The following is a 15060-nucleotide window of genomic DNA, read 5'->3' as shown; positions in this document are numbered from 1 at the left end:
ACAATGCGTGCATCCTCAGTTAAAAATACACTTTATTCTGCTTTAGAATGAGATGCGAGATCATAACAAAAGAAAAATCATCACAAGGTTAAATAAAATTTCAATTAGTCATGAATGCAGAGTCTTTAGTGGCTGTCACAAAGCACATTCTCATGTTTTATTGTAGTGGATCACAAAGGCCTGTTTTAACAACAATCCATTTTAATGTTCCCTTAATTTAATAAAGCAACCACGAACAGCTGAATTCCACACTACAACCACAAACAGCAATTTAATAAAACATTTTATAAATAGATTCACACATTTTATACAACAATTTTCATCTGAAATAATAAAACCAATCATGTCTCAAGCACAGAATGAATTCTAAGCCCAATGCCCACGTAAGAAAATGAAACGAGTTTTTCACCGCCATCCCCCCATTTCTTTTTAAAGACCAAGTCTCTTTTAATATGGAACAGGAAGTAGCAGAGCTAAAATAACTCACGCAGAGATGCCAATAACCCCATTAGGAATTTCAGCAAGGTGAAGGAATTCATAATTCTAGGAAGCTACAGCTAGTCTGTGAGCTAGTCATTAACCATTCCAAACCTCATCTGAAGATGGACAGCTTGGTGTGTGTGCGTATGTATTTGTGCGTGTGCGCACGTGTGTGAAAATATCACGTTCTTCAATGCCATTGTTAAAAAATAATGTTGTTATTCTTTAAGAACAGTTTAAAATGGGAGCATTTCCACCATAAATTTCCCTATGATCAAAAAAGGTCTCCTGGCTTAAGCCTTTCTTACTCAAAATCCTTTGCTCTAAAAGTGAAAAAAAAAAAAAAATAAATAATAATACATCCCATGATATTCTGGTCAGCTGAATGACAGGAAATAAGTTGCGTTAGCTTGAAGGCCTCTGAGAGTAATGCCGATATGAAGAGCGGGTTACATTTTTTGTCCATTTTTTAGTGTGTGTGAACCCCTCATGTGATAAATGTCTGGTCCTTTTGAGACCGCAGTGTGTTTGAGGCTTGATCTCTGCTGGTCAGTGTGTCAGCCAATAGGATGCCTGTTCTTTTCTCATGTTGTTGGTACAAAGCCCAGGTACCTAGTTTGAGTCAAATGGGCCTGAGATTTATCCAGCTCTGCAGATTTAAGTGTGAGTCAGAAGAAGAAGAAGAAGAACAAATAGTTTTAAACAACTAAAAAAACAGGTTGTACAGCAGATGACAGTACGTTGAAAAAAACCCTCCTTAGCAATGTTACTTGTAGACAGGATTTTGAATAGGACTGTGAGTTCACAGTGACACTTTACCACGCAGGGAGAAAACGGTGCCATCTTCTACAACACAAGAGCTTGGGGGTTGAATTAGCTGAGCGGTTACGGAAATAAAGCTAGCCTTCCACTTTTCAGACAAACGTTATTTGAAATAACCCAATCCCCTGAAGTACACACCTGTAATCCAATCACACCGGGTCGATTCTGGTCAGCAGCAGCAGCAAGTCTGGACTGCTGTTTAAAAATGACCTTCACACTGTGCTTGTTCCACCTTGGGCACCCGGCAGTTACTCTGTGTACTCACGTACTGCAATAAATTTTCTGCGTTGCTGACCTTGAATGCCTCCACATTGATTGTGGCGTAATTATGGAATAGAATGTTCTCTTCATTTCACAGGAAGAATGAAAATTGTTCATTTAGATTGTTCTCTAGATAGGATGCATTAGTCATGTTGCTTTGTCCCAATAGCTACTCTACACTACCCTTGAAGCTGTGTCCTATGTGACAGCTATTACTGAATTTAACCTTGAGGGAGAGTATTTAGGAGAGGTTAAAGCTGACAAGGGCATTGTGTGACCAGCAGAGGGCGGTATTCCATTAAGAGTAGGCACCCTAGGTGGCAATGGAATGTTAGTACTGAAGCCAGTTTTCCCACTCACTCACACCGGGTAAAGTCAGACAGAGGGTGCAGCCAATCCAAAAGTGAAGTTGGGGGGGGGAGGTTGAATCAAGGTTGAATTGTGCTTCGAGGTTGTTTCGAGGTTGAATTGTGATTTCTCTCTGGCGCGAAATAGACGACTGGGAAGGGTCCTGAAGGTCCCTGTGGTCAGTTGGAGTGTCAGTTGAAGGAGGCGCGCACTTTCCTGCCCTTCAGGGGCTGAGGGGGGCGGAAGTTGTTCTCCATTCGTTTCTTGTTTTCCTCCTCTTCGGTGAACAACAGCATTCGGAACTTTGCCATCTGTATTTGGGGAGGGTAGCGAATGGCAGGGTGGGGGGGGGTGGGGGTGGGGGTTACGGGTGAAAGCCGAGAGCAGAGAATCAGTTTTGGTCAGTTAAAAACATGAATATCCTCTTGCATAACGGGGGCTTTTTTTTCCCCCTGCTGAGCATCCCCATGCTCTCCACAATTAAAAGGCACAGCTCACATTCATCACGTTAATCAGCTTTAAATGGGGGGGGGGGGGGGGGATCAAACGCTTGTGCGCTCCGGGCCTGATCTGAGGGGTACGGGTTACGGGGACGGAAGCGGGCTCGCGCCCGAGGCGCTGTTCTGGAACGCGGCGGCGCGAACAGCCAACAGCCAACAGCGAACAGCGAACAGCGAGCACTCAGCCCCGAGGCGATTTTAATTAACTGTGACCCAGACGCAGGGGCGGGCCGAACCCGTGCCAACCAGGAAGGAGCGTGCGGGGCACGGGTTCGCCGGCAGCGAAAAAACCGTGCGTCAGACTTAACGCCCGACGCCCCGAGCCTGGCGCGAGCGCAGATTAGACGCATTAGCGCACGGCTTTTCCTCGCACGCGACACTGCGCTGGAAGCCCCAGCGCGGGTTTCTCTTGCTCGGTTTCCCCATTCCCTTTCTCGGAGAGGGCGGAGAGTCGACCCTTTGAGGGCGGAGATTCCCAAGGTGAGGACCGAGGGACCTGGAAGGCCGCTCGGGAAACCAGCGCTCCCCGTTTGTCATGTCGTTTCGGGACGGAGAAACTGCCGTAAACCGCGGGAACAAATGCAATCAGGAGACTAGTGTACGCAGAAACGGGGCTTGAGCTAAATAAAAGATTACACCAAGACACACACACACACACACACACACACAGAAAGAAGGATATCATGGAGAGAATTGTGGCATATCATGCATATCCGGCCCACACAGGTCAGATTTCACCAAGCAGGCAACAGTAAAATAATCCTTCTTATACAAAAGATTACTCTTTTTGAATTCTCTTGCTTATGCAAGGCTCAAGTTAACTTCCTGCTCGGAGTACAATGAAGCTTTGGGATTACTGTGTGATTACTGCCATAAAATGGTGTAATATCATTATATGAATGCCATGTATAATTACAATGGTACAAAGGTAAACACAGACCTTTGCATGCTGCATTAACTTCTGATTTCTCAGTCATTGGAATCTAGTGTTGGATGTAAGAAAAACTATAGGATTCTGTGTGCACGATGATATTCTCACACTGGAAAAAAGAATCACTGGATAAATCAAAAACATTTGCTTCAGTTTGTTACACCTATATTTTTTTTTTTGGTTTTCTCAGTTAAAAACTTTTAGGTTCATTTGAAAAAACAAAAAAATACAGGTGTAACAAAGGTCAACCCAATGAAACTTCTTTGTCTGCATAAAAAAACAACAAAAAAAAAACAATGACTATTATAACAGGGAATGCAGTTGCATAAGGGGTTTTATGATATGTATGACAGACATGTACTGAATGGAAAAAATCTTCCGACACATCAAGAATACAGTACTTTCATTTCACTCTGTTCATTCAATGTGCTGTGGTCAGTATTTTATTCTTCAGGATAACTGTTAAGCAACAAGATGTTTCTGTTATGTTTGGTTTTTCACCTTGAGACATACCTCCACATTGGCTGTTATTTACCTATATTTTATTGTTGCTCCCATGATATATATTTATCACACCTTGGCACCTTTATGATACACTTTTGACGAGATCATTGTACCTCATGTACAATAATATCGTTTGTTCCTCTTTGGCTTTACTTTAATAGACGCAATAAAGAACTCACCTGGTTTTTCTCATCTTAGCCAAGTTGCACCACATCCATGAAATAACTGATTTCAAAATGCCAATGATGAATGCTCTAAATTTTCAGTTGCTGCCTGTAATCTACAATTATTTCCTAAACTTGCCTGGGGCTGTACCCCAGTTATGCTGTTAATACAATACATCTCTGTATAGGGCTAGAAAATAGGTCTCCTGTCTTATTAACCTTCAGAGATCTTGACAATCTGCAGCCCTCTGTGGCCTGTTTAGCATACGGAAATTAATTGGTCCCCCTAGCCCTGTAGATTTAAACGACACCAGGGCTGCTCTAATGTAACCAGTCTGTCTAAACTGTAAAAAAAAATCTTTATAACAACGTCTCCTTCTTCATGTAAGAGTTTTGTAGAGACAAAAGATCCAAGGGGTTCTGAAATGGCAAACGCACCTGGATCACACAGGTAAAAACCATGTGCACCCAAGTTTGATTCACATTTACACTGTGACCTTTTTCAGTGGCAATAAACCTTCACATCAAGAGTGAGCAGGATTACTACATGAAAGGGCATAAGTGCAGCGAGGTCCTCGCAGTTCGCCAAATGGAAATAATTCACGGTCTAAGGTCAAACCCGCCCTGCTCTCCTGGCTTCGATTACAGCCCGTGGATGGGACAGCAATCGATGCTCGCCTATATGTTTATACTGGCTTCTTCCCAAACACATTTGGCGGGGACAGAGTGCCATAAGCACTTTAGGGGCACATTGGGATGTGCTGGAAAGGGGGGGGGGGGCAATTATGGAAGGGCATAATATCTAACCCGGTTAATAGATGGATACAAATTCTACAAATAGAGTAATAAAATGCTGACTATCGCTTACGATATCAGTAGTGTTTCTGAATGGGCTGTTAAGCTGTAAACATTGATATCCAGCTATTAGTGGATCATAATATTCCTATCAGGGGGCTTGCATCATTGTAACTTTTTCCAGACCCTGTGCTGAAAAAAAAAACTCTGAAAGCAAGAACAGAACTTCAAAAAGACCAGGCAGGATTTTTGCTGTTAGAGTATCAACACAGCTGTCCTATTGGTCTAATAAACTGTACCCTTTTCAAAGGTTTAATCCATTCACAATGCCCATCACTAACCAAAACCTTTCACTCTGAGGTTTATTTGCACTGGCATAGCAACTACCTTCCTGTGTTTGAATGCTCTATTCAACAGTGCTACGAACTCTGATGCTATGAGGGTATGATGGTCTGTATGACTCAGCATGAGGATAGGATGGTCTGGACCAAAAGGTTTACCAGCCATGTCATGATTAAATGATTAGCATGGTATTTATTTTCAATACTTCAATACTTTTTTTTTCACATTTAAAAGAAATTATTGCCGCATTCAGACATAATTTTATAATGACAATTGCGAATTTCTGATATTTTTTCAAGTAACAGCATAAACAGACAGAACGCACTCTCTCGCTGCAGAGACCACAGAGACCACTTTTTTTGATTGGCAGCCAAGGTGAGGTGAAGGTTCCTTTGCCATGTAAATGCTTACAAAGCCTGAGGTTTAACTCCGACCGCGGCGGTGGCCCTCCCCAGGCCTCACAGAGCACACATTTTCATAACCCTGTCCCGCGGCCCCACCGCAGGGCGCCAGGTGTGTCCCACATGGGGCCACGGCCGGGGGGGGGGGGTCTGCCCACCTGTTTTTCCGACACCCTGATGGGCTCCTTCAAGACGATCCAGGTGACGCTCTCCAGCAGGGGAGGCGTGGTCAGCGAGCCCGGGTACGTCCAGTAGCTGAGGCTGCTGGGCAGGAGGCACGTGGGGTTGAAGCCCCGGAAGTCCGCCTTGCTTCCCTGGGACGGGACACAGAGACGCGCGAGGAGGCGCGGATGTGACACAGGAGAGGGCGCCGCTCGCGTTACCACATCAAATCCCCTGGCCGACCCGCCCCGTGGCCAAACGACATCACAGGCAAATCTTTACACTTCTGTCCTGCAGCTATAAACCCGTGAGATTCCACTTCAGTTCAGTAATCGCCACTGAGGGATTAGCTAACATGTTAAAGGGTGGAAAAAGCAGTGGAAAGGCTCAGTATCCACCTTCAACCACTCCTGAAAAATCCGCTCTAAAGTGGCACAGAAATGTATGTTTAAAGAGCAAAATTCACTCTCTTATTCTCAGGAAAATAGTCACATTTTACATTTTATTAACAGATACTTTACTATTGGCATAATAATTTAGCAGATGCTGTCGTTCAGAGCAACTTTCAAAGTGTATAGAATGTAGATGAGCCCTGGAGTGTCAGGGCACAGAATCAAAATGGCACGGTTAAAATCTAAGGCTAACTCACATTCAATAGGAATTTGTGATAGTGAAGATCATATCACACTTACCTTGAACTTGACCATGTACAACGCGTCAGTTATCACGCTTAAACCTCTGTGCTCACTCCCTGTCTGTAAAAGGCAAGCACACATATCTGTGTTCAGTTTTTTAAATCATGAACTCCGGTACTTTTTGAGGTGGGACGTATGTCAATTGGAAAATACAGAGTGCTGTGTGTATCTGTCTTTGAGTGTACATGTGTACATCCATGCGTGTGTGTGTGTGTGTATGTGTATGTGTATGTGTGTTTGTGCACACGTGTCTGCCAGTGCATATATCTATTATCTGAGTGCATGTGCATAAATGTTTATGCATGGGCATGTGTATAAGTGTTTTGAAAATGTATGCGTGTATGTGTGTCTACTGGTGCGTAAGTATAAAATAATGGATTAGCCTTCTCGGTAAAGTGTCGTGCCATTTCTCTGTAAAAAGCACTATACAAAATAAATTGAAAAAAAAATTAATAGCATTAGTAGGTAAACCGTACGCAGAAATAGTTCAAACATATGGTCATGAGTGTAGTCTTCAGTCAGAGCTGAACAGTCAGACTCCCTCCAGTGTAAATGTAGCAGACTGTAAATTTAATTGAGGGTGTTATTCCCAAATGCTTTGGGGGGGGTTGATGTGTACCCTTCTCCCTCAGGCGGAGCGTAGAAATGGGGCACGCGCGGTACCAGGGGGGGGGGAGAATCAGAATCTCACCTCTAAAAAGACACCAAGGACAGCGAGGCCGTCGGGGGCGGCGGCTGCCTCGCCGAAGGACTTGTACTTGGCGGCGTTCCAGTGGACCAGGTGAAGCTGTGGGGGGAGGAAACAGCGAGGGGGGGGGGGGAGGGGGTGAGAGATGGAGGAAGAGGTGACGGCCGGGCAGAGAGAGATACCGGCTGCCCTCAGTCTGGGAGCTGACAGGATACAGACCCTCAGAGAAACAAACACCATGCTTAGGGCTAACGTAGGTGAACTGTGATAGTGTGTGTGTGTGTGTGTGTGTGTGTGTGTGTGCCTCCAAGCATGCGGAAATATGTACGTGTGTTTCATGTGCAAACATGGAAATACATGCATGTGTACATGCACACATTCAGTGAAAGCTGGACAGTAAGATCCATTGTCCACGGGTCCACATTTTAAAGTAACTGGCCAGTAATGCAACAACTACTGGGTTGAAGATTTTGCAGAGATCACCAAAATTCGCAGGGTGGTCAGTCTTGGATTAAAACATGGTTGCATTTGAGTGTAATTGTTTCTAATAATTGTCCATTTGTAAGCTTTTATTTTAATTTTTTTTGTATTTATTGTTAGTACCACTCCTATTATGTTATTATTTTTAAAGCATTAGTTTACAATCATTTCATTTTTAAAGTATTGTTGTTTTAATGTATTTTGTAATCTCGATACCATTGTCAACGAGGGCTCATTCCCTCAGTGTGTTATTCCAAGAAATAAATGAAGGTTAGTTGATTGACGGATGTTGGGTAATTTTACCACAGCGCTTTCAAAGCAAGTAATAATATTCATATTAAACAGGTAATCAACAGAGGTGCCATACTTTGTTTTATCCCTCCATTGTGGTACAGGGGCATATCTCAGCTGAAAATGTGAAAAGAGGAAAAAAATCCTCCTCCTATAAATAACCAGCTCATTAGCCCAAGTAAATGAGTAATCTAGCCAACACACACTCTAACTAGCTTGAAGAGCACTGATTCCCCAGCCAACTGTAAAATTAAAGGTCTCGTTTAGTTCATTTGCCCGTCTACTGAGCGAGCAACGACAACCGCCAAAAATAGGCAGACCGACACAGAAGGCAAAAACAAAAAAGCAGCTCAGCTTCCTCGTCTCGTTTCCTTCAAAGTGAAAATACAAAACGAACGTGTTTAAAAATAAAGAGCGTGTTCCCAGGGGCGCAGCGGCCTGATGATGCTGCCTGATTTACTGGCTCACATGGGGAATATAAATCACGCCAGGCCTCCCGAGATCCCTTACTGTGCAGCCTCCGTGTGTGCTCCTGTGCATGCACATGTATGTGCCGCGCGCTGGCGTGTGCTGAGGGAGGGGGGGAGGGGGTCAGAAGGGTCGTCCTTCCTCTCTCACCTCGGACGCGTAGGTCTTCCCGTCCACCGTGTGCTCCGACCCCTGGCAGCCCTTCCCTCCCCAGTGGAAATGGAACTGCTTCAGCCGGTAGGGGTTCTGCAAGGGGCCTCCTTTGATCACTACGGAAGGGGCGGGGGTGGGGGGTTTGGGGGGGGGGGGGGCAAAGAGGCGGATCGTCATACTTCCTGTCACCCCTGTCACCCTCGGTGTGCTACTCATCATTTTTCTGCCTGTACAAAACAATAGCCTACAGCGAAAAATGTGCAGGGTCTCAGTGAGTTAGGCTGAGTAGTGTGATGATCAGGGGTGGGAAATCCAGGGGTTAGAAAGTAAATGTTCCTCCCCAGTGTTTTCTTCCAGTCACATGGATTTGCTAATTAGCACAATTCTTCGGCCTGGAAGTAGAGCTAATTAGTGAAATCAGCTGGCTGAAGTTCATGGGTGGAGGAAACACACAGCAGGACTTTCTGACTTTTCTGACCCCTGGAGTTTTCCAACCTCTGATCACTACTCAGTCTAAGCAGACTCAGGGACGACCAGAATGGCAGCACAGGTAAGACGCAATTGTGTGTTTGTCTTGATAAAGTTGGCTGTAGGCTGTTGCTTTTGTATGGGCAAAAAAAAAAAAAAAAAGGGAGAGACATATGTCTCCGCTTCAATTAGCTTAGCGACACGGCGTGGGACAGAGGGTGTGGTCTGAAGATCAGATTGCGGCTGGTAATCAGACAGAAATCTGTCTCTGACTGTGCGAGCAGGGCCCCGGAGGGAGGGTGCGGCTCGTTGCGCTCCTGCTGCTCTGCTTTCGAGGAATCCATGGTCTGATGAGAGCACAACTTCCTCAGGTACTAATTGTGAAGGCGCGGCGCCTCCACGAAGATCTAGAAAACCTCAGGACTCAGACTCTTCACGATCTTACGTCGAACCTTTCAATAAGCGCGTGCGACATTTAACAGAATCCTGGCATTGCGTAGTCATGTTTTCGCCGGGTCAGGTGTAGCCTATACCCTGCGAATACGTGAATCAGTCCAACAGTACGAGAGGTAAGCATCCAGGCGACATGGGCACCCACTTCCTGGTGGACGGTGGGGGGAACTCCGCCTTTAGGGTGTTACGCCACACCACCTCACACCGCACAGTGAACTTCCCTGTCTCGGCTCTCCGTGCGTCGTCCTCCCAGCAAAAGCGATACTCACCAGCCAACAGGAAAACCCACACTTAGCCCACACAGCAGTCCGACCAGGAGGAACTGGGCACTACAAAGGACCTGATCTCAGCGTCCCCACAGTAAAAAGCGAGGCTCTTTAAAATGATGACTTCGGCCAAAAGCATAAGCACACATAATGACTGTTCAGCGGCCAGTGAACTCCGGCAATTAAGCGATGACGCAACCCTGCCCACGATTACCTGTTGTGGCCCTTCCAGCTCTACCAGACAGACTCTCACACGCGTAAGTGCTGCTTTCACCACTCCCCGAGACATATTTTTTACGAAGACTGCTTTCATAATCAGTAGCTGTATGGGAGTGACCTCCCACCCCCCCACCCCCAGCCCCCTTCCCACAGGGATCTACCCACCCCCCCTTATTTATTTCACAGCCCCTTAGCGAGCCACCCAAGCACAGAGCCATCTGGTGCTGAGGTTTCAGCTCTTCCTGCGAGCGGCATCGGCACCGCCAGCACATGCAAATCCCAGTCGCCGCTTCTGAGCTCCGATCGGTGGCCATTTAAATAAATACCGTGGAGAGGCTCAGCGATAGCAGACATGCTATATCCCACGGTGGGATTATGTAATGATTCCTGTTTTTCAATGCAGCGATTTTCATTGTCATTTGCTTTGCATGCCACAGAGGGCAAAACAACTCCTTAGCAGGAGCATGATACAATAAATATTATGACTACACAAACAATAAGGTTGGGTCAGATGAAACAGTAGATCGTGAAAAAGTTGTGAACAGCTTCACAAAAAAAATTGTTTTCTCTTCTGAAGGTAGAAGCAAATGTTTTATAACGGGTAATTGCAGAACAAGTGTGTTTAAGAGGGAAACGCTCTTGAAATGGCTTATTTTGCCGGTGCTTTTAAACTTTCAAGCAATGAGCTTGATTATGAACCACAGATGCTAGCATCAATTATAGCACTTAAGAGCACATTCCCACAGTGAGGCGACAATAACTCCAAATGAGATCTCACCTAATATTCTTTCCACTTTCCCAGTTCCTCTATTCCGATACCTTCCCCAGGCCCCAGCTTCATTTATTCTTTTATTTTATCCCAGGTTCAAGCCCTTATGTGACTCATCACACGCAGGTTGCGGTTGTTATTTTAGGGCTAAGCCCTTGTCACTTGCTTTCACTTGCAGCACTTCAGTGTGTAAGCATCGCTGCTCGATCCTTGCCCCGCCTGCAACGTCGAAGGACGATCCCAGGTCCAATCAACATCAGCCCTCGGCTCTGACTCATAAGCACACGCAGGTTGCGGTTGTTAGTTTCGGGCTAAGCTCTTTTCACTTGTTTTCACTTGCATTGCTTCAGTGAGTAAGCCTCGCTGCTCTACGCTTGCCCTCAAAGCAACACTGAAGGGCGATCAGCAAGCAAGCATCCCTTTGCAGCTAATCTGTCCCTCTTCCTCACTACCCATCTTCCGCCGTGGTCTGAGGACGCACCTCTTCAGACTGTACCTGGACTGACTGCCACCACTCTGTGAATCATTTTGTTTAAAGTCCCCTCATTCATGCCACTCATGTTACATGCACCCCCATTCCAACACTCATTGTAATTTGTATTTTCGTCCTAATGTTGCAGCTTGTTCTTTCCCCTAGTTTAACTTGGCATAAGTTAGGTCAGAATAATGTTCACTGCGTGAACTGAACTGTGTCCTTGGCTATAAATAGCTGAACGAAATGAGTACTGTACCTTATCGAGCCTGTGTTTTGTTCCAGTGACCATGATGTGCACTTTTGTACGTCGCTTTGGATAAAAGCATCCGCTAAATAAATGTAATGTAATGTAATGTAATCTGGGTGGGTTTACATGGGCCTGAAGCTCACCTGCTTTGTCGTCCGCATCATCGAACTCCACCACCACAGAATGGCCGCTGTTGCAGATGCTGATGGAGGAGCAAAGGTCGTACGAGAGCGCAAGGGGGGGAAGGGTGGGGTCGTAGACCGTCTCCCTGGGCACGATGTCGATGGGCGACTGCCGGTTGCCTACGGCGATGGGGTAAGCATTTTGCCACGCGGAGGGGCCTGGGTGATGGAACAGACGCAACGTCAGTCGCTGTTGTCATGGCTTCACACATTAGATGCATTTTCCTCATTGAAATACAGAACATTGCTGTTTATGGAATGCTCGCTACACACTTTCTTCGAACACAACTGGAAAACAAGACTCTTTTCTGTATGCCCCAGCGTGATGTCACACATTCTCTCAGCCTTTTTTAAACACATCTTTGGGCGCAGGTTTGATTTATTTATCTGGGAAACCAGGGAAAAGGTGAAAGGTGTAGGTCTACTGTCTTACATTTCAAGTTCTAGGTTCTATAATTACTGTAGCTACTGTACTAATAGCATCCTGGTCTGTCTATGTCCTATGTGAGGTATACATTGATCACTATATATATATACTAAATATATATAAATATATACAAAATTTTCAGAAGTATGTAGACACTAGCAGGTGCATAATATCAAGTATACGGCCATGAAATCTCCAGTGACAGTAGAATACGTCGTACTGAAGAGCTCAGTGACTTTCAACACGGCGCTGTCATAGGATGCCACCTTTCCAACAAGTCAGTTTGTCAAATTTCTGCCCTGCTAGAGCAGCCCCAGCGAACAGGGATTGTGCTGTTATTGTGAAGTAGAAAAACACAGGAGAAACAACCACTCACCCATGAAGCGGTAAGCTCACAGAATTGGACCGAGTGCTGAAGCGTGTAGAACGTAAAAATCATCTGTCATCAATTGCAACACTCGCTGCAGAGTTGATGAGAGATGATTTTTACAGGCGACACGCTTCAGTGCTCGGCGGTCCAGTTCTGTGAGCTCGTGTGGCCTACCGCTTCACGGCTGAGCTATTGTTGCTCCATGACGTTTCCAGTTCACAATAACAGCCCTTGCAGCTGACTGAGGAGAGTCACTGAGCTCTTCATTATGACCCATTCTACTGCCAATGTTAGACTACGACAATTGCATGCCTGTATGCTTGATTTTATGCACCTGTCAGCAATGGGTGTAGCTGAGCCGAACCCACTAATTAGAAGGGGTGCCCACATACTTTTGGCAATGTAGTATATATATATAGATATACACTGCCTGGCCAAAGAAAAAGTCGCACACTCTAATATTTCGTTGGACCGGCGTGGTTAATGTGCACATTCTCAGCTTTTATAGCTGCTGCTATCAGCGGTTACATCATCAGTGAAAACAAGTGAGCCAGTGCCTGTAGCAGCCATACATGCCCAACCATAACACCCTGCTACCATGTTGTACAGATGCGAGTGTTGCTTTGGATCTTAGGAGGTTCCTTGCGCCTTCACATTTTGCTCTTGCCATCACTTCATGAATACAAATAAATCAATGTTCTCATCTGTCTACAAGTCCTTTTTCCAGAACTCTTTGGGCTCTTTCAGGTACATCTTAGCAGACTGTAACCTGGCCATCCTGTTTTTGCGACTAACTAGAGGTTTTCATCTTGCAATGTGGCCTCTGTAGTTGTTTGTGAAGTCTTCTGTGGGCAGTAGACTGACACGTCCACAACTGCCTCCTGAAGGATGTTTCTAAGCTGTTGGACAGGTATTTGGGGGTCTTTCTTCATTATAGAAGTCTTCCTTAACCTACCAGGACCTTTGTGATTACTGAGCTTGCCAGTACTCTCTTTCTTGTTAATGATGTTCCAAACAGTTGATTTTGGTAAGCCTAAGGTCTGGCCTATGTCTCTGGATGTTTTTGTCTTATTCCTCAGCCTCATAATGGCTTCCTTGACTTTCATTGGCACAATTTAGGTCCTCATTTTGTGACATGCCAATAACAGACTCCAAAGGTAATCAAAAAGCCAACAAACAAGACTAAATACTGAAACTCTCAGTAAATTGCTGTAATTTAAACACGATGAAATCAAAATGTATAAAAAATATTCTGAGAACCTGCAGTTCAACCACATGCACATCATATGGTTACAAATCTAAAATTGTGGAGTACAGAGCAAAATCAAGAATAAAATATCTTTGTCCCAAACATTATGGAGCTGGTATACAGCATATATGGAAATGCTTTAAGAATGAATAATTCAAATGGGGAAAATTATGAAAGCTTTTGGAATATTTGGACGGTGATAAACAAACACTATGTGGTTAAGAGATAGAAATCCATTAGTCTGGTCTCAGAATATGATATGTTGAATGGGACAGGTATAGCCTACACACACGCACGCACACACACGTGCGAATAAATTAAATGTCCTGTCAATGTATTCAATACAGGAGAAACCACCTCCGGTGGTAAAAGCTGACACAATGAGTCTTCAATGTAGCAAGACGTGGAGTTATCCCTTTAGGAAAACTGGGCTAATCTCGCATTAGCTGTTATCCTAACTTCAGTGCAATCAAGAAAAAAATACTACCTCAGTAGCCTTATCCCGATGACAAGAAACATTCAATACCTGCAGCCTGGAAAAGTAGTAGGCTACACGTAGAGGACACTTAGAAGACACCGTAATTGTGAAAGAAGAAGAAAAGAGAATTCCATACGCTACACAGTAATCCTTTGTGCTTTACATCCTGAAACCTTCACTGTAACATAACCTGCCCGCACGAGCGTGTCAGATCAATCAATCACAGCAGCGGTCCTACTCAAGGGCAACGCTTGGAACCAGCTCGAAACGTGCTGATGCCGTTGCAGGTGTCAAGACTCACCGTTCTCTTTTCCGTATCCCCACTGATGACATGTCATTGCGAGGACTGTCGTACGTTTCCAACAGCACAAGGGTTTAACTGTGAGACTGGTGGAATTATGAATAGCCTACGACCTGCAGTCCGGAATGAAGAAGTGATAAATAAAAAAAAGTGCCGTGTGTCGTAAGCGCCGTGTGGGAAAGCACCGTGCTGGTGAAGTTTTAAAGCGATGAGGGAAGACTGTCAGTGCAGCAGCGAATAAGGAGTTGTAATGATCCTCCGTCACTCCGCCCCTATTGAAGTCGGGTTTAAATGTTTTTTTCCCCCCTCACCCTGGCGTCCTGGTATAGTATAGAATATGCTGTTGCAGTAGGCTACATTGTATAGGCTAAACGTTTTATGTTTAGCCTATACAATGTATGCTAAGTCATTTTATATGATGCTTGGTATGCCAATAAAATATATATATATCTCCGGGAATGCTACGAAATAGGCTACTTATTTAAAAATGTATGTAAAATGTATGTATGTAAAAATATACGTAGCCTATTGTCTACGGACTTTAAGGTAAAGAAAATCTACAAAGTATTAATTTTGTTTAAATTAATTTATCTTATCGAGCGTTGAGCTGATCGTTCTCAAGTGGGGGCACCTATGTAGCCTATTTGTCAGATTGGCATGATACAGCCTAT

General features: G+C 44.8%; 1 protein-coding gene across 1 annotated transcript; it reads right to left on the bottom strand.

The window, feature by feature from the left end:
* Positions 1–129: 129 nt before the first annotated feature.
* Positions 130–14622, bottom strand: LOC118227077 (carbonic anhydrase 7-like). The gene is made up of 7 exons (XM_035417194.1): positions 14390–14622; positions 11526–11723; positions 8483–8601; positions 7097–7192; positions 6403–6465; positions 5707–5862; positions 130–2222 (listed from the first exon to the last, which is right to left on the bottom strand). Exons 1-7 carry the CDS (start codon positions 14424–14426, stop codon positions 2103–2105), a joined length of 789 nt encoding a protein of 262 aa, XP_035273085.1. The 5' UTR covers positions 14427–14622; the 3' UTR covers positions 130–2102.
* Positions 14623–15060: the final 438 nt, after the last annotated feature.

Source organism: Anguilla anguilla, chromosome 5, assembly GCF_013347855.1.
Source record: "Anguilla anguilla isolate fAngAng1 chromosome 5, fAngAng1.pri, whole genome shotgun sequence".
In the NCBI taxonomy this organism is placed as follows: domain Eukaryota; kingdom Metazoa; phylum Chordata; class Actinopteri; order Anguilliformes; family Anguillidae; genus Anguilla; species Anguilla anguilla.
Note: the sequence above shows the minus strand (reverse complement) of the source record. Positions and strands in the feature narration are given on the sequence as shown.

What these genes read in the sequence shown, in the direction of transcription:
- LOC118227077 (XM_035417194.1), bottom strand. Translation starts at nt 14,426, where the DNA reads ATGACATGTCATCAGTGGGGATACGGAAAAGAGAACG. An exon ending in TGATGCGGACGACAAAGCAG is followed by an intron (nt 8,602 to 11,525) that starts GTGAGCTTCAGG and finishes CCCCTTCCGTAG; the next exon opens with TGATCAAAGGAGGCCCCTTG. An exon ending in TCAGGGTGTCGGAAAAACAG is followed by an intron (nt 2,223 to 5,706) that starts GTGGGCAGACCC and finishes CCCCAAATACAG; the next exon opens with ATGGCAAAGTTCCGAATGCT.